Raw genomic sequence first — 23,207 nt, forward strand, 5'->3', positions numbered from 1 at the left:
AACTGTAGAAAATAAACAAAGCTCATTTTTGTAACAACACAGTTTATTGATTTATAAATAATAATATTTTGTTTATAGAGGCAACAATAAATTAAATATTTGAAATAAGACAAAACCTTTAAAGAATATAAGGTTTTAATAAGCTAAATTAACAGTAAAATATTTTGGTTACATTTTGATACATTGACAAAAGTTAGTGTCTAAACAGATTGACAATGTCATCAGTTTATAATAGTATCATGTAAGAAGTTTACAACAAAGAAGTTTACATCATTTTCCCGCACTATTTTAAAATATAATCTTTTAATAATTCTGGTATTTTACGGACGCGGCCAGATCGACGAAGTGTTGGCTCCGGCGGTGATGATGATGGTAACTCCGTGCTAGATCTACGAAGTGTTGACTCCGGCGTTGGTGATGATGGTAGATCAGTCTCTAGCTCTCTGCTATTATCAAGTACCACAGGTCCCGTCTCATTAGATGAAGGAATTTCCAAGTTTTGGTCTTCTGTTTCCGTATGTGGTTCTGTGACGTTATGATAGTCATTATTTATTCGCAGATCTACCCCTTCTGAACCCAATGGTGCTAAATGACGATTTGACACCGTTGTTTCTCGGCCATCTGGGAACCGAATGTATGAATAATCAGGATTGCTGTGTATCAATTCAACCTCTTCTACTAATGGCTGATATTTATTTATACGATTAAATTTCTTCATCAAGACTTGTCCAGAATTTGTAAGCCACGATAGAACAGAAGTGCCGTTAGTAGATCGTCTTGGGTGTCTAAACATTCTTTCATGTGGAGTGCAATTTATGGCTGTACAAAGTAAAGATCGAATTGAATGTAAGGCTTGTGGTAATACTTGCTCCCAATTTTCTACCGAAAGATTCTTCGTCTTCAGCGCCAAAAGAATCGTTCTCCAAAGAGTAGAATTCAAATTTTCTATTTGACCATTACCTTGAGGGTTATAAGCTGTAGTTCTACTAGTGGCAATACCTCGAACATGTAAAAATTCCTGTACTTCGGCAGAGAGAAATGCTGTTCCGCGATCTGAATGAACGTAAGAAGGCATGTCGAATATCATAAACAAGTTGTTGAGGTGTTTAATCACTGTTTTCGAGCTCACATCCGAGCATGGGAAAGCAAACGGGAAACGTGAAAATTCGTCAATCACGGTAAGTATGAATTTGTTATTATTGTTTGTTGGAACGGGTCCTTTAAAATCTAAGCTAAGGCGTTCAAAAGCAGCCGTCGCTTTAACAAGTTTCCTCTGGTCATCAAAAGTATTTCGGAAGAACCTAGGTTTTACTTCAGAGCAGGTTTGACAATATTTTGTCATTGTTCTGACTTCTTCAATGGAATAGGGAAGGTTTTTAGAGCGAACCCAGTGAAACATTCTCGTTATGCCTGGATGACAAAGAGCCTCATGCAGCGAGAAAAGTTTTTGCAGTACGTGTTTCTACAGTGGCACAAACTCGGGATAGTGCATCAGCAGCATAGTTCTCTTTCCCCGGTCTGTATATAATATCAAATTTCTCTTAATTATCATCTTTGAATCTTTTCATTCTTTATCTTACTTGTATGTTTCATATTAAACATAAAAGAAACCGAGCGTTGGTCAGTTACCAACTTAAAGTGTCTACCGATAAGGAAATTTCTCCATTTCTTCAATGATTCAACAATGGCGTAAGCTTCTTTTTCAATGGCGGAATGGTTTTGTTCGCTTGAATTCAAAGTTCTTGAGAAAAACGCCACTGGTCTAGAATTTTGCGTAAGTACTGCTGCAATGGAATGATCGGAAACGTCAGTTTCGACTGTAAAAGGTATATTTACATCAATTGCATGTCTAGAAGACTTTGCGATATCATTTTTCAGGCCTTCAAAACATTTAATTTGCTCGCTTGTGAGTGGAAAAGTAGTCGTATTAGCAAATTAGTGGATCCGTTCAGAAAAGTTTGGAATCCATTTAGAATAATGTGCGAACATGCCGAGTGTCCTTCTTAAGGTCGGTAAATCGCTTGGTGCAGGTAAATTAATCAGTGGCTTGAGTCGCTCACTGTCAGGTTTAATTATGTGGTTTTGAATATTATAGCCTAGAATATTAATTGACTCTTGAGAAAATTTGCATTTTAGCATACTTAGTGTTAAACCGTATTTCTTTGCGGCATTCATAAAACTTTCTAAGTTATGATCGTGTTCTTGAAGAGTACGGCCACAAATAGTTATATCATCAAGATACGCATATGTGTTTTGAAGCTTTTCTTTCCTTATAATCCAATCGATTGTTCGTTGGAAACTCGAAACACCATTTGTTACTCCAAAAGGGATACGCCTGAACTGGTACAAATTTCCGAGCGCTTCAAAAGCGGTAAATTTTCTTTCTTCGGGTAGTATAGGTACTTGATGGTACGCGCTTTTCAAGTCTATTAGGCTGAAAAATATATTCTTTGCCACTTTCGAAACTAAATCCTCAATGTTTGGTAAAGGGTACGCGTCGAGTTCTGTGTAACGGTTAATTGTTTGAGAGTAATCAATCACAAGACGTTTTCTATGAGTTTCGGTTTTTGTTATTAGTACTTGGGCCCTCCACGGTGATTTACTTTCTTCAATCACGCCTTCTTCTGTAAGGTTTCTGATTTCCTCTTTAATAAATTCACTATCCTCTTTGCTGTGCCTTCGAGACTTAATAGCAATAGGTTTGCAGTTGGGAGATACATTTGCAAAAAGCGGTACAGCTGGTACTGATGCTTCGGCTACGGCTACATACTTGAAGTGGATGTTTTGGCCCACCGAAAGAGAACTCTAGCGATGAATGTTCTTTGAGGACGTCATGGCCGATAATTATATCAGCACAAAGATTTTTCACGATAAGAAGATTCACATTATCATATTTATGATTTCCAATTTTCAGGCTTTGCAAAGTTTGACCTTCTACTTGTGAATTATGATTAAGAGAGGCCATAGAAATAATCTGATTGCAGGTTTTTCTTTTTAACCCGCATAGTCTTGCAAAACTGTCATTTATAAAACTGATGGAGCTGCCGGTGTCGAGAAGTGCCTCTGCTCTCATTCCTCGAATATACGCGGGTACAGTTGCTTTGCGTAATGAATTAGGTGCCGCTGCTGTGATACAAGAAAGATTTTCAGTACCTACTACCATACAATTTGTAGGTTTAGCAGAGCTTCTGCAAACAGTGGCAAAGTGCCCCTTCTTGTTGCAGAGCTGACAAGACTTTTCAAATGCAGGGCAGTTTTTACGAGGATGTATTTGTCCCCCACAAAAGAAACATTTTCGTCGTCGAGGATTATTAACAGAAGAGCAGGTCTCGTCGTGCACAGTTTGTGATTTGGGACAGACTAATTTAGGTTCTTCTTCAACGGCATTTAAAGACACAGTATGGAAACTTTGAGAGTTGATCTCTGCAGTTTCTAGAGTGCTTGGTTGTAAGCTTGATCAAGTGTTAGATTTAAGTTTTCTAAAAGCCTTTGTCTGATTTTATGCGATGATATACCGGATATGAAAGCATCACGCACGCTATCGTTTTTGTTTGATTCTGCATCAACAGCCGCAAAGTCACAATCTTTAGAAAGTAGTTTCAAAGCTTGTAAATATATGTCGATACTTTCGTCTGGTCGTTGTTTCCTTGTTGCTAACATGTGTCTAGCAAAAATCAGATTTTTTGGTTTTACATACAGTTTTTGCAGTATTGTGATCGCTTCTTCGTAGTTCGTGGCTTCGCTTATATATGTGTAGATATTTGGTGATATATGATTTATCAAAAGCTGAAACTTTATACTGTCCCATTTTTCTGGCGGAGGAACCGACTGTGCATCTGTTTCTGGAGCGGTCGGTTTCTGCACGAAAATGAAGCTTTCGAAAGTCTTATGCCAGTGTATCCAAGCTTTCGTACCAGAGCTATTTGACGGGTCGATATCAAATCTTTCAGGGCGAAGATATTTATCCATGTTGCTTTTTATTTAGCTTATTAAATTGAAATAAGACAAAACCTTTAAAGAATATAAGGTTTTAATAAGCTAAATTAACAGTAAAATATTTTGGTTACATTTTGATACATTGACAAAAGTTAGTGTCTAAACAGATTGACAATGTCATCAGTTTATAATAGTATCATGTAAGAAGTTTACAACAAAGAAGTTTACATCAATATTAAAATTATCATGCGAGATAAACAAACAAACATTACGTCAGGAATAATATAAAGTATATTTATAAAGAAAATATTAAATATAGGCATAAATAGTAACTTTTGTCCTGGCGTACTCATCGGGCAAACTAAAGTTTAAATCTACATGCTTTAACAGACCTTCTTATGATTTATATAAAAAATATAGATTTTTTTACTTGTTTTTATTGAGTCAAAAGTACACAAATTTGTGATCTTGATATACTTTTAAAATAATCTCCAAAATTATTACCGTTTTCGTAAATTCATGGGACTAAGTAAATAAATATTTTTTAAAAAGGTCTTTTATTCAGGTAAAATAAATAAGACAATAGAGCTCATACTTCATAAACATGAATGGCACTTACACGATCACATGCATCGTACGCATCCACACATCACACACATAAACATCATAAATATCTATTAAAAGAATTACAAGATTTAATTGTTCCAATATAGATTAACAAAGTATTTAAAAAACATTATTTTAAAATAGAAAAATAGTAAATCAGAAATAATCATTATCTTTATAATTTTTTTTATAAGTACTAATCTAGTAATGTATATGATAAATAGAACTTCGTATTAAGCTTTAATTAAATTTGGTTTGAAAATAATGAATATCGAGACCACACAGAGATGTGAACAGTGCTCTATGTGGGGCTGAATTTATACTTTATAGAGTAGCAAGCGATGTATGATGGCCTGAAGTTAACTATCGTCTCGACTAGCTTCTTGGGGGCTAATACATATAGGCTTTTCTTCTAAAAATACCGCTAAACGGAACGTCGTTCTGACTGGATATATGCATGGATTTATATCGGTAGATAGGCCCCGACACCAAAAACTGTGGCATTGTTTTTGCATGTGTGCGTTAACAAAATGCCGACACACGCACACTAACGAGTAGTTAGGAAATCGTGTTTCTGCCATTGTACTTACTGAGAAAATAGTGACATCTCTTTTTATCCTACATTAGTTGCAAACACTACTTTCTCTTTCGTGCACTCGCCATTTAAATTTTGAATGTGTGCGTTAACAAAATGCCGACACACGCTCACTAACGAGTAGTTAAAAAATCGTGTTTCTGGCATTGTACTTACTGAGAAAATAGTGACATCTCTTTTTCTCCTACATTAGTTGCAAACACTACTTTCTCTTTCGTGCACTCACCATTTAAATTTGTTATTTTAGACAGTGCGGAAGGAAAAATAAAAGTTTTTAAATCAAATTATTGCGATTTGACGAGTGAAATGTTACACCTCTGGCTTTATTTGTGTTTCTAGAATTGTTGTTGCACTTTAGAAAGGCACACGATGGCATTTTGTGACACTAAACTGCTCGCAAACGTCCTTTACAACACGTCCGGCTAACACTGTGTTTAGGGGTGCACTGATCCCTGGTTAGTGAGCTCACTCACTTCGACTGTGCGTCAACACGGCGCGGTCTCACTGCGGTAAGGGCCTAAACGATATAAATCTATGGATATATGGCTTTAATTTATATTATTACCTCTACTTAAAACATAATATCTGTGCTACTTCTTGTACAGCTCCTCTTTAGCAAGCTCCCCTGTACTTATATTAATCTTTGTTGCTAAGGCATCTGCCAGGTTTGTGTTACTTAACAAGTTCTATAAGTTGAAGTACATAACCAATGGCATTTTAGTTTCACTATAGACTACGTGTTTATTATGTTACAAAACCTTGCGATTTCACAAATGGGAAGAAAAATAGACAGATAAATTACTTGTTTGAGTGTTAACAAGAAAATAAATTATTTAAATAATAAAAAAATAATCAATTTTTACTCTTTTATGTCACACTGTACAAATATTATATTTCAAGTGCTAAGTTATCCATTTACTTTTTACTTATAGATTACACCGTTAGAATATATAAATTCTGTGTCAAAATAATGGATTACAAACAAAATATACAGGCTAGTATACAGCGGCTTTATGTTTAAAGGCAATGAGTTATTAAATAAAAATGGTTTGTTTTTATTTTCCTAATCCATAAATAAATCCATATTAGTCCGACTATCATATTTTTTACCCTATATCTATAATTACAAGTTTATACGTTTGTATGTCATGTAATGATAAAATCAAACATATACACAACATGAAGCATAAGTGAAAAGTAATTATTCTGTTAAACCGGTCAATATATTATTTCAATAAAAAGCCTGGATTCTATGTTTTCACATATTATTGAAAGGATTGAAAATATAAATTAAAAACCTTTTTTTAGTTCTATGACTTGGTGTCAACTTTCAAATGTCAATAGTCATTGTCAGAAATGTCAAATTAAACTTGAAACTTGAAAGCATCATAGAAAATATTTTTTTATAAATAATATAATTAATCGATTTATTATGAATTTCATCAGATTATAAGTACATTATCTATATTAACTTAGAATAATTAATATGTCATTATGAATAATCGTAAGTTATCACAGTAATTTACAAAGTTAAGTTATGATCATTAAAATTTTTAAAGGTCCTTATTGTTTTACAGAAGGCAGAGTTCTTGCAAAACGTAAGGTTAAGCCGGCGGAGCCGCAATCCTTGTTAGATTTTGATCTTGGGGAAGGTGAAAGTTCAGATGATTCTGATTTTCGAATAGAAGACCACCCTGAGGACAGCGACGATTATTCCATAAACTCTGACGACGATGGAAGAAGTAATTATCTTTTTTCTCCTTTTATTAGTAAGTTACAGAAAAAAAATACAAGGCGTTTATATTTTTAGAAAATGGTGCAAACAGTAGTAGTTCAGATGAAGAATCGGGATCAGATATTGAAAATGAATTTAAAAACCCAGTACCTAAGTTGGGTGAAGAAGTCTCTGTTACAGATTTGCTTGAGAAAGCTAAGAAAGAATTTAATGTAAGTATATATAAGTATAATATAGCTAAGCTATATATAAGTATATATAGCTTAGGGCATCTAGACTTAGCAGTTTATTGCTGTTAGAGTCTATATTCTACCTAGTATAAATGTTTTAAATTGCATCACTATTTTACCTATTTGTCAATAATGATGTACACAATTTTCAGATTCCTGATTTGGCCAGCATGATGATATGTGCAGGTTGCTTGGGGTCAAGAAGTGATGATTTCAATGAAATAGTTGAATGTGATGGCTGTGGTGTTACTGTGCATGAAGGTGATAAGATTTTAAAATAAATGAGGTCTCTTCTATAGAAGAGAAGAGAGTCTCTATAGAGACTGATACTTCTTTTGTGGTCTATTGTAAAAGATAGGACTATTTTTGTCATGAAATTAGACATAGTTACTACTACTTGATATATCTATCTTTGATTTAATAAGAAAAGACTCTTTATTTTCGGTGTTAATTTAAGTTTACATGTCATTTATACATGTCGTTTATATTTAAAAAGCTTTAATGATTACTTAATAATATACTAAAACAAAATATTTATATCCTTAAAGCTTGACATATTTTTTTTAAATAGACATTTATTTATTAATTGATAGGTTGCTATGGTGTTTCCGATGTGACAAGTGAATCAAGTACTGTGAGTTCAGCATCAACTGAGCCCTGGTTTTGTGAGGCATGTAAAGCTGGAGTGACCGATCCTAGTTGTGAACTATGCCCAAATAAAGGTAATTATCTATTTTTGTCACTACATTTTAATAATGTTTTTTCTGAGTTTTGAATATATTTATGAGGACTGTAATTATGTACTCAGTAAAGTGACTAATAGACTAGCCCATACGGCATGCTGGAAAATATTATCTATTTGTGAAGTACTCTCAAGATCATTTCATTTTATGTTGTTCTATATCATCATCACCTATATTCTAATCAGAGATATGTACGGCGTTTACGGGTAAAGTATCTGTATATGTGTACAAAAGGAATTACACAAATGCCATACAATAATAAATGACCTATATTGCTTCTGCAATTATCGTCGAATTAAAAATTTGCTCTGACTTCCGGCACCACCACTTTAGTACGGCACTAGGTTTTTCGACATTTATATTTAATCATCTATATACTATAAAAAAGCCGTACATTAATAATTAGTCGTAATTCCTCATTTGTACCTGAGAAATTCCATTCATTCACGTACTCACATGTACTGCTCAGAAATGACGGCATAGTGCTCAGAGTTATTTTCTGATATAGTAACAGCCTTCTAAGCGTTATTCACGTTGGTACACACAGGTATTTTTTTCCATGGGCTTGTAGTCTATAAGACATAAACATCAAACTAATATTTCAGGTGGAATATTCAAAGAAACTGAAGTAGGTGCCTGGGTCCATCTGGTGTGTGCTTTATATGTTCCTGGAGTAGCATTTTCGGAGGTATTATTTAATCTGTTTATATGTATACAATTTTGTGTGTAAATAAGATGTTATTTTTAATCAAATCAAAATTTATTATAACTGCGCTTGTTTTGTGTGGTAAAAAATAATATTAATGTTGGGAGTGGAGTAAGCTGCTTACCTAAGTATTTACTGCCTCATTTTGGTAGTTCAAGACCACTTAAAGTTCTAATATTATTTTCAGGTGGAAAAATTATCTGGGGTGACGTTATTTGAAATGGCATACTCTCGTTGGGGTGCACGTAGTTGCGCCTTATGTGACGACTCGACGCTCGCTAGAACGGGCGTGTGCGTAGAATGTGATGCCGGACTTTGTAAGACATTCTTTCATGTCACTTGGTAAGTGAAAATATTTTTTACGAAGGCTTTTTATTTAAGAAACATGTTTTTTGCGTAATAACAATATGTTATAGCTCTCGTGTATTACGGGATTGCTTAGTAGAGATGCTTCGCTTATAAACAAAAGGCCGCCCGATTCACTCATTTTTTTCAATTTACAACAGATTTTGTTTTTGTGTGGAAATTATTTACAATAATTTTTGTAATTAAATTGTTAAAATCATCGAAGTCATGTCAATTATTTTCCCCAAATAAATTATTGACTAACGTTAAACCATATTTATTTGTCTGGGGTTTCTGGAACGAACCAATTCTATTCTTATTCCAATAGCAATAGCCCTATCCCAAAAATGAGGTTTTGTTCTGCGCGTTTCCAAGTTTGCGACATTAGCGCTCCGGATATTGAGAGAACTACATCGAACTTGCATGCAAAAATGTCGGAGTCGCTATTGGAAGTTACAGAAAACGGGCGCTGCTCTTAGTATTACCGCACATTTTCATCCTTTGTCTTTATACTAATTTCCTGATTTTGTTTGGGATGTAAATAAAGTATACATTGTGAAATTTTTAGCGGTCAACGCGCCGGCTTACTGGCCGAGGCACATTCAGAAGAAGTGGAACAAGCAGATCCGTTCTACGCACATTGTCGTCTACATTCCGATAAAACGTTGGTCAAGAAGAGAAAGCGCAATTGGCTGGCTTTGCAGTTGAGAACTGAGAAAAGGTATATTTAATATTTGAATATTTTCATTATGTAACAGAACAAAAATAACATTAAAACACATATTATATCAATGTATAGTGTAACAATTGATAAATTGTTTAATATCGATATCGAGTAGAGTGAGTCTAAGGATCTGATTTCATATAGTGTCTAAGTTATCTCTATTAAAATACATCGATCAATCTAATCCCACCGTTTTATCTTAATAGTACTTATCTGTCTCTTTTCATCATAGTGTTAACACAATTTGATAGAAGGAGACGGAAGGTTTAGTTTTATGAGTTAAAATTTATTAAGTTTTTGACTATGTGCATTAGTATTTGTGTTGTTTCTTCGACTTTTTAACGAAAGTCTAAAATAATATAACTCTCCCGTTTTTAGGAGGTTGGAGTTACAACAGAAATTGAGTACTGAGGCTAAATTAAGGATTCAAAGAAAACTCGTTAAGTATAGAAGGAAGTATGCACAACAAAAGGAGAATAGACATCCACCCTGGGGTTAGTATTATGGCTTTTATAGTTTATGTCCTTTAAATACCATCAATTATAGAGCGACATTTTTCTCCATTGGACATATAATTGTTGTCCATTGTAAGAACTATAAAGCAATAAATGTACGTGTGTTAAACGAACTAAAACATAATCGTGTTTTAAATTTCGTTGTGAAACGTTTTGAACTCTAAAACATGCACAATTTAGCGTTATTTTTATCACGTGTAATATAAATTTATTATTATTAATTAAATTAGTATAGTAGATTGCCTGTTCTTTACGCCCCTGATTTTTAACTGACATTAAATGTAAATTTAGTACCTTTCAGGGAATGATACGCAAAGGTCGACAGCACACCCGCTAGCCCCCGGCGTTTCAGGTGTTCATAGGGTGTCAATATCATTTTGTTCAAATTTCCCTAATAATTTAATTTATTAAATTTATTGTAGGTGATTTTTTTTCCAATAATCCTTATCTTTAATAAACTATTCCATAGTGTAACTTTCAAGAACGCATAGAGTTTCTAGATACTACAATTGCGTTGATTAAAATATACATGTTATATTTCAGTACCAACTCAGAAAATGGCTCGTATGTTGTACAGTAGTGCATCCGCCATGAGGAAGTTCAAACGCAAAGCCGAATGTATGGGCATTGATACGCATGCTCTCGAGTTCCAAGATGCGCAGGTTAGTTCGATTTATTCAAAACTTTTTCATAATAATTAGGATAATTAGTTTGAAAAAAATTATTAATCAATATTAAGTGTGACTACATTATTTGGAGTTGGGCTTCAATGAGGAACATAATAACATCCTGGACGACGCCATCATTGCCCAATTCATAAAATGCAACACATGTGCGCCGAATGGGGGATGTCAGAATCCAAAGGTACTGAAATACAACCTGGTGGAAAGAGAAAACCCAATACCGATGCGTTAGAAAGATCTTGGTGTTCGAAGTTCGACGGACAAAAGCACGAGATATTTGCAGAGGCTAAGGCCATTATGGGGCTGTACACTGTACAGCCATTGATGAAGATGAATAAATTAAATCACGTAGCAAATAAGAAGTATATTAGTCCGCATAATTAGCTCGCGGTTTCTTATTCTGCGCTCTAAGGGTTATATTCGAGACTTAGGTTCATATTCTAATTAGTGTCTCATGTCACAATCTCGTTTTGAGCGCTGTCAAATATGTCAAACTTCATATAGAAATAATGCCTTGACAGCTCCTAAGATTAGATTTAAGTGTGACGTTCTTGAATTGTCAAAAGTCAAAATCATTTATTCATTTAGGTAACACGTAGACGGACTATGGTATAGACCAGGGATCAGCGTACAGCGTGTGAGATAGCGAATGATCGACATATGTCGTATTTACAGTTTTAATTCATTGAAGATTACTTATTTTTGACCAAAATACATATTCGAATGAATAATTCTTGAACAAAGCTTATTTTGTCACGACTCAGTAAGTCGTGACAAAATAAGCTACTTACCGATGAAAGGTTATGTTTGGTTCTTTACGTTCACTATAGCTTTTACAGCCTATTATGCAACAATTCACCATGACTGACACTTTAAATACACCCCTTATTAGGATAAAGTCTTAAAATGTGGATTTGACTTGGGTTTCACAGATTTATCAGTAGGCGGTGAAAACTTGTTTACCACCAAGGGCTCGGTGGTAAACAAATATAACCCGATACGCAAATAGAGACAGAAAAACTTAAGTATTTCACGTTAATGCCTTCTCTCTTTAGTTATTATTGTTATTTTAGAATCTCATCTAGTTATATACTCTATCTACGAGGTAACACAATGTACACTTATTAACGCTAAAAAAAAGTACGTATTAAATGCTTCTAATTTTACATTTACTGCCAGTTCTCAAGGGCATAGATCGGATGAGAAGAACTGGCGATAATCTCTCCGTCACTCTTTTTAATCGCCAAGATTTTTGTTTTACACAATGTTTGTAAGGAGCTGTAACCACGTGACCACTAAGTAATTAATAGTTAATTAATAATTTAAAAAAAAAAAACAAAAAAAAATTAAAAACCAATTAAAAATACAGTCCTAAGGGTGCGTAGCTCGCAAACTGCTCGCGAGCTGCACATTCGCGGCGCATTCGCCAGATGTGGACGCACCCTAACCCTAACATTCAATAGCTATTGGAGATTAATTTAAACTATTTTCTAGATGGCAGCGCTGAAAGATGTGTCCCGTCGCTGGCATGTGCCTCCAGCATTTTCTGTGGAGTTTGTCGGCTACTATTTAGAAAGGAATACGAGAGTATCATCTCTAAGACGATCTTTGGAGAGGCTCACGAAGGAGAACGAAACGCTTCTCGCTAATAATGAAACGCTTCGGACGGATTATGATGAGGTATTTTTTTTTAAATAATTAATAAATTAACATATTTTTAAATAATTGTTAAATCAGTATTATCACTGCTATTTCTTGTCATACATTTTATTTTATTAAAAATGTCTGTTTCTACATTTATGAAGATTATGCAGTGTTAGCTTTAGCTTATTCCAAAGGTCGTAGGTTCAAATCCCGGCATCAATGAATTTTTTCTATATGCGCATTTAACGCTCGTACGGTGAAGGAAAACATCGTGAGGAAACCGGCATGGCATCGATACGAGCCAATTCAAAAAAGAGTAGCAAATAAATTTTAAATATTTCACTAAATTTCCAGACAACAAATGAGAACACGGAAACCCTCGAAAGCCTCTACAGTACCCGTCAAAGCCTGCAAAGGCTATACGACTCGTTATCAGTAATCTGCCCGAACATAAAGATACCGCCATCTACTACCAGTTTCTTGGAAAATAAGCCGTTAATTCCGCCTATAATACATCGCTCCACGCCTAAGGTCACACCACAACAGTTGCAGAAACGGTATGATATATGTTTAAAAATGTCTATGCAAATGATTATTAAGGCCAGCAGGGTTACTCTGTAAACCGATTTGCTATAGGCACTCTAAAAAAGTGACAATATTTAGAATAAAAGTGGATTAGAAATTTCAATAGCTTGGACATGGTACAAAAACTTAGTCAAGATTTCGAATACTGTTGAAGGTATCGAGTGAGCGCACTAAACTATTCCATTAATTAACGATAGTTAGACTGTTTACTGCGAGAGAGATAATATTTAAACATTACTTTGAAAAGAGTGGCAAATTTCCGTTAGTGGCAAGCGCCATCTTTGGCTTTAAAAAAATAATGTTTTGCTGAAAATTTTTTGGATAGCTTAGAATGCTTAGACGGGAGATTCTCTTCACTCCCGACACACTCACACACACACATAGTCTAACATAACACACGTAATGAATACGTGCGTGTGTTATGTTAGACATTTCGTAACCATATAGTTACGTAAGCCCAAGTAATTTGTATTTACTTTTGCATATTGTATATAATTCTAGTTACTATATGGTATAAAAAAACGACGGGTTGCACCCCGGGAGTGCCGGCAGAAGTGAAAACTTGAATATTAACGTTGTGCATTTTTGATATTTTGGAATGGTTAGGGAATATTTTTGCACGAATTGCTTTAATTATCAGTATAAAAGTACTATCATTTATGTGGTAGAATATTTATTTATTGCGCTATAGTACACAAACATGACAATTTATATTACATTAAATACGCCGCGACAGCTGTCTCCATCCGTCTTACGAATTTTCGATTAGGTCACGTGTTCTGACGCGAGTTTAACATTTATTACCCATTACAAAAAAAGTGTACAACGCCGCTAAAGAAGTTTTCACTTCAAAAAGCAATTCTATTTAGAAGTACTATTCTAAATGTAATAAGTGAAATTCTGATATAATAAAATAAAAAACTTATCGCTTACCGTAGAATATACTTTTAAATAAAATTACGCACAATGTTAAATAAATAAATGTTCCGCATGAATGGTTAATATAAGAGGGGGTGACCATAGACATTCTCCTTACTGTAAACAAGGTTGGGTAGCAGGTCAATGTCTGTGCCAACTGCGGCTGCACTTAAGATGGGCGTTGGTTTTCCTCTTAGCGACAATCCGGACGCTCGCCATGGGAAAGTTCTTTCGACGTCGCTACAAGGTATAGCTTTCACTCATAAAAGCTTTATTATATTATATTTTTATATTATAAAACAGCTAATTATTTAGATTTTTTATCGTTATTTTATTATATAATTACGTTTAATACTCTTCGATTATACGATAATGATGATAATGTTTATGAAATATTTAGCAAGAAAAAAATAATTGAAAATGAATTATTATTTCACTGAGTTTTACTAGGTTTTTAAACAATTTTATAAATATTTATTTACGTATAAAAGTTGAGAGCTGTTTCGCGTACATTATAGTATACAGTCACGTGACTGGTTTAAAAAAAAAGCTAGCATCAGCAAACATAAAAGATTTAGTCATCTATGAATGAAAATGGTCAGCAATGTAGGCTTTTTATTTATAAAGGGAAAGATACGATTTTTTATTAAAATATGTATGTAATGCGTAGCTTCCTGCATGTCCGACACAGGCGTGGCGGCCCGCGAGTGCGCGGTGTGCGCGCGCAGCAGCGAGCAACACCTGATGGCTGCCTGCGATACCTGCCATCACCATTACCACTTGCACTGCTTGAGGCCGCCGCTGCAGCGACCGCCCAAGAAGAGCAAGCTTTATGGATGGTTAGCATAATAATACATCACCAATGACCACCATCCAGAAACTTGTTGTCCTTCCTCTCTTACTAACGACATATTATTTTATTTGGAACATAATGAGGCTGATCATATAAGAAAAGTCTTAAATGCTTTAAATATAAGTAAAGATTTGGATGCTAACATATATGTATTTAATAGTATCAATCGCTTATACTGGGAATAAATGAGGCGTAACTGCGTTTCTCTGTGAATACAAAAGAAACAACATTTAATGCCTATATTCTTGGTTTTATAAAGTAAAACAAAAAATAAAAAATCTTACATATATTATGTCAAGTGACATAAATTAAACATCGTCGATCAGACGGCAAAGACAACATTACAAAAGAGTTTATATTAAATACAATATAGACAAGAGTTTGTATAGGAAAATATATTATGTTTTCCTTACATGTTACATACGAGAGGCTAACTATCAAATTCATAAACCTATCACATATTATTATTATAGATAATTTGATAGTAATAATTAATAACTTCATAAATATTTAGATTATAATCTTCATCTACCCTTTTAGGCAATGCTCAGAATGCGACAAAACATCTGATTCGGAACCTGAGGTATTAGAAAAGAAAGTACCTCGTAGATCACGTATTCGGTACAGCAAAGACGGGGCAATTATAACGGAACCACACAGTCCCAACTCCAAACCTAGTTCACCATCACCCAAACAAAAATCTGAAAAACACAAAGAAAAACCAAAAACCGAAAATATATCGCCTATTAAAGTTACCATAAAACCTTTCGAATTCAGTAGTGATGGAAACGAAGAAGTGAAAAGCAAAAAGAAGAGAAATTCCAAAAAGGAATATTCCGAAGATATCAAGAAAATTCATAAGCGTAGTTTCACATCGCCCATACTAACGAACACGCCCTTAATGTCGATCACGCCACTCGTAGCGGACAGCCCGTACGATTCCCACAATGAGCAATCAAACGAGTCAGCGAATTTGCCGCCACCAAAAAAAGACGACACGTACCAGAATCTCTCTTTCTCAGCTTTACTCAACGATTCGAAAGAGAGAGACTCTAAGGCCATTGAAAGTTCTATTGAGAGTACGCTCGCCAATTTATCGTCGGATATAGCTAATTTCAAAGCGAATAGGAAACGGAGAAAGGAAAAGCACAGGTCGAGATATTCGCCAGATCTCTTACGCTCTCCTTCTAAGTCACATAAACACAAGCGGAAGAAGAAGACTCAAGATATGGAAAATCCTGAACAACCGCATCCGAGGATTACAATTAAGGTAAATATTTCGTTCCATTCAAAAGTATTGTTCAAAGTATATTCTAGGGAATTAAAAGTCTATACTCAGATTTTTAATTCCGTAGAATTCTGACAGCTATCATTTTTTGACATGTCAGAGATGGCAAACCTTTTTGGCCGGGCATATTTTATTTGTTATGTATGTATGTAATGTATTCATTTATTAAGTGCGGTGATCCACAGTAAAAAACGCACAAGTTAAGATAACATTTTTTTTAAAGGTTTTCTTAACCTCGAATTAGTAGTGATGCCAGCTAAAGAATAAAATAAAGTAATTAAAGTTAATTCGATATATTGTTCCATGATATTTAAATATTTGTTATTTTTGTATTAGGTTACTTGAGTAAGTAAATATTTAGATTTACCTTTTTGCAGGTAAAACATTTTTTTTTAAAACATAAAAGTTAAAGAAAGGACGTTTTGTCGTTATCGGGACAGTGGTGGTGGGGACGAAATCGGCTCGTGGTTCGAATGGGCAGTAGAGTTAGGGTTGATAATAAAATTAGTATACGATTTGCATACACACGAGGTGATCTAGGGAGCGATCTAGGGTGCTTCCCACCACTTCCCCGATATTGCCTCTGATTTTAGGGCCGTGTGTACGAGCTTTAACACTAGGTTTAAAGTTACTCTAAATTGCATTCTGAAGTTTTTATGACTTAGATTTGGGGCATAAAATTAGACTACATATTATCTAATACGTGTATATATGTTTGTTTATTTAGTTGTGGTTGGTATACCTTTAGGCGAACTTCAACATTAAAGCCAAAAAACCATCATCGTACATACTCGTATTATATTTAATCATTTATTTCCGGCCAAAAAATCTTGTTATAGAATATGCCTCAAACTGTTGTTTATATAACAGTATATGTTAAATATATTAATAATAATTTGTTTTCAGATTAAGCCGATCCCAAAGCCAGATGGTTCCTTGGACACTCAAATGTTCTACGTCCCCACGGACAGCAATGATGGTCCGCCGCCACCACCTGTGAAAAAACACTCCAAGGTATTATGATTAATATTTCAATAATTAAAATATTCAATGCTAATAACCCTCTTTTAGATTCTGCATTTTGAAGTGGGTTGGAACACTGGTTTTATATATACAAAGTACGGCAGTTTGTTGAGATTCTTTATTTTGAAGTGGGTCAACGGAACCTATATATATACAATGTAAAATTGAGGCAGTTTTTGCCGCCCACTATCAGTATGTGGAACCAGCTGCCCACTGAAGTATTTCCATTTCAATTCCACTTAGGGTCCTTCAGAAAAAAAGCGTGCCAATTTTCCTAAAAGGCCGGCACCGCACTCGCAAGCCCTCTGGCATTGAGAATGTACATGGGCGGCCATATCACTTAATATCAGATGAGCCTTCTGCCCGTTAGCCCCCTGTTCTATTAAAAAAATATTGTAAATAAAAACCGTTTGCGTATGCGTATGCGCATATTAACAAAATAAATGTATTGCAGCAAGCTGAACCAGAGACACCTGAAGCTCCAATACCGCCTACAGTCGTTTTGCCAGATCCTTTAGCGACACCTGTAAGTTAATTGTTGGCTTCCTATATCTGGTGGAGTTTTATCTGAAGATAGTATTTGATTAAGAAATAAATGATTTTAAAAATATATTTTTTTGTTCAATTTAAAATTTATTTTAATACATTTAAGGGAAAAAATTCGTATCATGTTTGTTAACCAATTATTTGCTTTTGACGATGGAATAAAATACAGTTTTTTTAAACGGTTCCATTTAAAATACGGCGGTAAAAATTAATATTCAGTTAATGTACTATTTATAGCCCTTTTATTTATAGAGTGTAATCTAGGCTGTGATAAATGTTTTCCATATATTGAAAACATTCATCTAATCAAATAAATAGCAAAAACCTTCCAAACATTAGCATTCGACTTGAGATAATGTCGCAGGGAGTTTTCTCGAGGGGAAAAATTAGTTAGGGAATGCAAAGTTGAAAGATGTATGTAGTATTTGAAATTTTGAAATATATGCAAGCTGCCAAACAAACCGGAGGAAACAGTGGGAGCGACGAGTGTTGCCAGTACAAAACCAAAGGTAATGCTTTACTGAAGTGATTTGCATTGCAGTAGAAGTAGGTAAAATGTCGGATTGCTAAAAAATACATATTAAATTTTAAATGATTCTAAGAAAGAATCTCAAGCTAAAGTAAAGGGATTTCAATAAACCGAAAACTGTAAATTATTCAGAAATTAAATATTTGCTGTATTTTGCAAATTCTATGGATGGTAAAGTATTTTTCCAATATTTTAGTTTAAGAATCTTGGTTTACTTGAATAATTAAAAAAAAAAAAAATCAAGCATTTTAAATTCAAAATTAATTAATTCTGCGGAGGATGTAGTCAACTACATACGATACGCACTCGCACTGCAAATAATATAATAAATTTGTGTTTATATCTGTTAAAGAAGTTTGATATTAATTAGACTCAAAAAACTTAAACAGTAAGAAATATGTTAATCCACATGGAACGTAATACTTGCCATTTAACTATACAATTTTTCTTAATTTAACGTTCTTAATGGTTATTATTGTTAATTTGTTTTAAACTGTTTTACAAGAGCTTAAGTGTATTTTTATTTTTAAATTATTTTTTGAGGTTCTCAGTTTGACGTACGGCATGTGATATTGTTTGTTTTCATAATATTTGACTATGATATATGTATCTTTGTCCGAAAAAATCTCGGAATCAAAAGTCAAAAGTGAAGATTTAAGCTTACGAAACAGTCCGTCCAGGTTTCATAAGAATCGGCTCCGTAGTTTGAGATATGGTACACCATTTGTAGTGTGATGTATTCAATGTCAGTTTAATTACTGAATATGTTACTATTAACCATGACCCCTGTCCAACAGCGGTCTCGTGAAAGCCGCGTGCGTCGGAGCGGCGGTAACGCGCCCGTGCCCGCAGCAGCTCTTACGCCGCTGACTCAGTGCGACGTATGCCAACAGGCCGGGGATAACACGGATCTCGTAAGGTTGGTGTCTAAATTTATTACATTAAATTTACACACATAAAAATGTGCGCACTGAGGCCTTAGCAAGAATTTTACTAAAGTCGTGCTGTATATTATGTTACAATTCAGATTTAGACAGTTCGACTTTTCATATAATTTGTATAGTTTTATACGTTATTTGGTTCCAAATAAGCCCGCAAATCGCTTTGAAATTTTCTATTAATACATCTATTGTTTTCCTTTTACGATAGCAAATCGATTCTACGTATCGTTTGTGATATTGCTCAAATGTTGGAACAAATTTACAATTTAACACGTGGTTAACATAATAATATGCATTTATTTATCCAAATGCAATATACGATATAAAAATAGACAATTTTGTTATTCTAAGATGCGACCCTACCGAAAGATGGTCTCGTCTAAATTTATATCTTTAGCTGTCAATATCAAATTTTTGCCAGCCATCGCTTCGCCGTATCGCTCTATATTATGTCCGCGTATGTCCTTGTTTCTTTGATCTCTTTACCCAGTTCATTCTCAGTCATCTTCCATCTGTAATATTATTTTTGTTGTTCCGCTTCTTCACTTCTCTATTTGACACTGAAAATAAATTTTGTCAACACTATGCACTTTGACATTCTATTATGTGTATATTGAAACAGTCACGTGCGTTAACCGCGTTACTTTGCTACTTATCTTAACACTTGTTTTTATTTATAATCTTTTAATGTTTATGTATTTGCTTTGTAGGCCTGTATTATGTCAAGGCTGTTTAGTTAAAATTCCTAAAGAACATTGAAGGAAACTATTAAAAAAAATAAAGTTTTGACGAACTCGCGCTACTTATGCGAAAAATTTGTATAGAACATGTGTAACACTTTTTTGTCTATTTCGTTGCAATATAGGTTAATAGGCTTTTATATTATCAACCTGAAGCAATTATCGCTGGTTATCATACCGAGGAACTGTTATCAATGTTGGGCATAATATTGGGTCATAAGAGGCGCTCTAAACTTTCCCTAACAGACTGCATTGGTTTAGCTTATGCAATGCGAAATTATAATTTGTAATAGAAAAAGGCTGTTTTAAAGGGTTTTTTCTCGAGGCGAAATTTTTACGTATTTGACCGACGGGTCCCACACAGATTTTTCAGCGAATTGCGTTGAATATTCATCCTTGTAACAAAAGCTTTATTTTGCCTAGTTCTATTTTTACGTCCGGGTTCTATTTCCAAATGCCTAGTGTTCGTAAAGAATTATATATCTGTGGAAAAATAAGGCTGTTATAATTAATTTGTATACAATAATCCAAACGGATAGTGTTTTAAATTATAAAACTAACAATTACCAATAAACACTTAAATATTGTATCTACGCAATGTAGGTTAAGTCAAGCAATTTAATGTAATTAAATTAATGGAAATAATATTTTGTGAAAATTGTCTATTTTATAAAGCATTTAAAACACAACAGGATTAAATTGCATTTTAATTGACTACCTGTGATCACGTAGTAGATGTTAAAAATGTCTTTGGTTAGGTTGGCACGCGAATACATTAACTAAAATACTGAATTAAATTAGTTTTATTACCACAATTTTTTTTAAATAAAATTTTGTTTTTTTTTAAAACTAGAATAGTCGTTCGTTTCTACTGTCAAATTGTCTTCAATTGAGTACATTGCTTAAGAAGGTGCATCTTAAAAAAAATGTGGTAACAAATCTCAATTTAATACAGTATTTTAGTTACTATGGGAAAAAACAAATGAAGCTCGGTAAAAAATTTGTATCTGTGTGTACAGGTGTGATGAGTGTCAGAAGCGGTATCACTTCACCTGTCTGGAGCCGCCCTTGAACAAGAACCCTAAAAAGCGCGGATACTCTTGGCACTGTGCCGATTGCGATCCCACTGTAAGTATTACATATGTATATTTCTTTTTAATATAAATTATAGCAATTGTTTTTAAAACAAAAAACATATTATGTAAGAAGGCGTCTAAACACAAAAAAAGGAGAAATATAAATGTCGTAAGATATATGTATTGACAGTTATTAATTTGAATTGCAGGACTTGGAAGATAACAATTAGAATGGATTACTAAGAATGAAAGGGAGTGACAAAATAGGCTATTATTCTATTCTATATTTTTTTGCATCGTATTATGGAATTATGTTCTGAAAATATATTCTGTTTGTAATTTACGTGTTCGTTCATTTATAGCAGTTTGCTATACTTTTTTGTATGCGATATACTTATAGAGCCAGGCCGCGGACGGAACATTGTAAAACCATTTTGTATTGGATTGTCGTTGTATCATCGTTTCGTAGTATCGCATGCCGTATATCTTACTAAAATTTAGCAACTTCTAGTTATTTCTCATTTGTAATTTATAAGTGTTAATAAAAATTGCGACAACATTTTACATTGTGTTCTGTGTCAAATAAAATATATTAAGAGTCGTGTTTTGTTTTTTTTAATTTAATTAGTTTTCAAAATCGGTAATTCTTGAAATCTTTCCTAACAAAGAGAGCTTTATAGTATGAAGAATAGAATTATACCCAATAAAGCAAAGCCTAAATAAAATAGTTATATTCTAGTTCAAACAATTAAATTATATTCGTTCACTGTCTAAAAATACTATCGCCACATGGAAATAGGATCAGAGATCGTAATTTCCTAATATCCGCTCTATATACTAAAATCTCTCCTCTAAGTATATTATAAGTGTAGATAAAAGAATATTTTATGACCGCGGTCCTCAAATGGGTTTCCTTTGTGAAGTGCCTAAGACATACATTTTCAAAATAATTCAGGAACATTTTCAAGAAGCTTGCACTTTGAGCTTAGTATAATATAGAGTCGTATAAAGCTTGCTAACAAGTTGGGCCACAATTACAAAGTAGGTTGCGAGCTCACTGTGTTGATACTTGATGAAAGGAGCTACTAAATCTTGGGCCCGAAAGTTTTCTTTGTTGCAAAGTTATTCGAACAGAACAATCAGTTATAGTTACGAGTTGTTGAATCTCATGTCTATTATAAGTCACCTTGTACTTTTTTTTAAGTGTTGTATAGAGCAGAATACACGATATCGCCGCCCATGGACTCTCACACGGCCAGAAGGCTCGCATGTGCGTTCCCACATTATTCCACGGACTTAAAAAGTGGCTAAAAAACGCTCAGTTGTGGAACGACAGACGTCGTGGTGATATTTCACGGTGGAATTTAATGAATTTTGATGAAAATTTGAAGAGTTTGAGGTACATAATCAATAATAAATTTAATTGACTTCAAATACCTGTCGACATTAATACACCAAGGTACAGAAATACGTACCAATATCTCAACTTAGTAGACTTAAGCGGGCCATAGACGGACCGCATATTGCAGACGAATATGCGGTCGCCGCACGGCGATCTGCAGTGTCCATACTAAATTCATATTCGCAATACAAGGACAGCTCGAGCAGTTCCTCAGAAAACCACATATTGCAGTCGGTCTTGACTGCAACATGCGGTCCGTCTATGGCCCGCTTTAGATTCCAAAAAAATTACGAACAAACATAAAAACATTTATTAAATAAGGAGGAGTCCTTGGAAGCCTAAGTGGATCATCATGCCAAGCCCCTTTTTTTGAAGTTAGTTAAAAATAACAGGTCGTAATATATGAGAATATTATAATTTCGTCACAAGCCTCAAACAAACAAACAAAACAAAGCAACAGCTCAATGCTACACATTTTTAACACCTCTATTCATGTAGCTCAAATTGCTGTTTAATTTCTGTCATGTTATTTTAAAAATGGATAAATGTAATTGACATTTTTCAATTCAGGCTCTAATTTAGAAATATGCGCTAATGTCGCATTGGTAACTAAAATTACGAAGTGACATTGTAAGAACACTAACCTTCGGATATGAGACAACTTTTTAAAGCAAATTGTTCTCATTGGATCCTAATATTTAAGAATCTTTAAGAAATGGTATTAAGTAAAGTATTGAGACTTGAAATAACTAAATTTACGGATAAGTAAAATATCCGGATATCGGATAAATAACGTATCTTAAAATACACGATAAAACTTTTGCGTTAAATTTAGAAAACGTCC

The 23,207-nt window shown here is 34.0% G+C and overlaps 1 protein-coding gene and 1 pseudogene across 11 annotated transcripts; one reads left to right on the plus strand and one right to left on the minus strand.

The window, feature by feature from the left end:
• Nucleotides 1-3,113: 3,113 nt before the first annotated feature.
• On the minus strand, nucleotides 3,114-4,163 carry LOC125063423 (annotated as a pseudogene).
• A 2,332-nt stretch (nucleotides 4,164-6,495) lies between these two features.
• On the plus strand, nucleotides 6,496-21,562 carry LOC125063615 (PHD finger protein 14). 11 transcript variants are annotated; one of them, XM_047670143.1, is made up of 21 exons: nucleotides 6,496-6,641; nucleotides 6,697-6,879; nucleotides 6,948-7,084; nucleotides 7,255-7,363; nucleotides 7,696-7,824; nucleotides 8,451-8,533; nucleotides 8,739-8,893; nucleotides 9,465-9,617; nucleotides 9,999-10,114; nucleotides 10,679-10,797; nucleotides 12,313-12,498; nucleotides 12,817-13,019; nucleotides 14,094-14,212; nucleotides 14,636-14,804; nucleotides 15,359-16,088; nucleotides 17,013-17,120; nucleotides 17,584-17,655; nucleotides 18,125-18,184; nucleotides 19,002-19,123; nucleotides 20,905-21,013; nucleotides 21,171-21,562. In XM_047670143.1, the coding sequence occupies exons 1-21, from the start codon at nucleotides 6,632-6,634 to the stop codon at nucleotides 21,189-21,191; spliced, it is 3,093 nt and encodes a 1,030-aa protein (XP_047526099.1). In that variant the 5' UTR covers nucleotides 6,496-6,631; the 3' UTR covers nucleotides 21,192-21,562. The 11 variants fall into 11 exon arrangements, with proteins under 11 accessions (XP_047526099.1, XP_047526103.1, XP_047526100.1 ...); XM_047670147.1 differs by having other exon boundaries at nucleotides 14,657-14,804; XM_047670144.1 differs by having other exon boundaries at nucleotides 14,103-14,212.
• Nucleotides 21,563-23,207: the final 1,645 nt, after the last annotated feature.

Source organism: Pieris napi, chromosome 3, assembly GCF_905475465.1.
Source record: "Pieris napi chromosome 3, ilPieNapi1.2, whole genome shotgun sequence".
NCBI lineage: Eukaryota > Metazoa > Arthropoda > Insecta > Lepidoptera > Pieridae > Pieris > Pieris napi.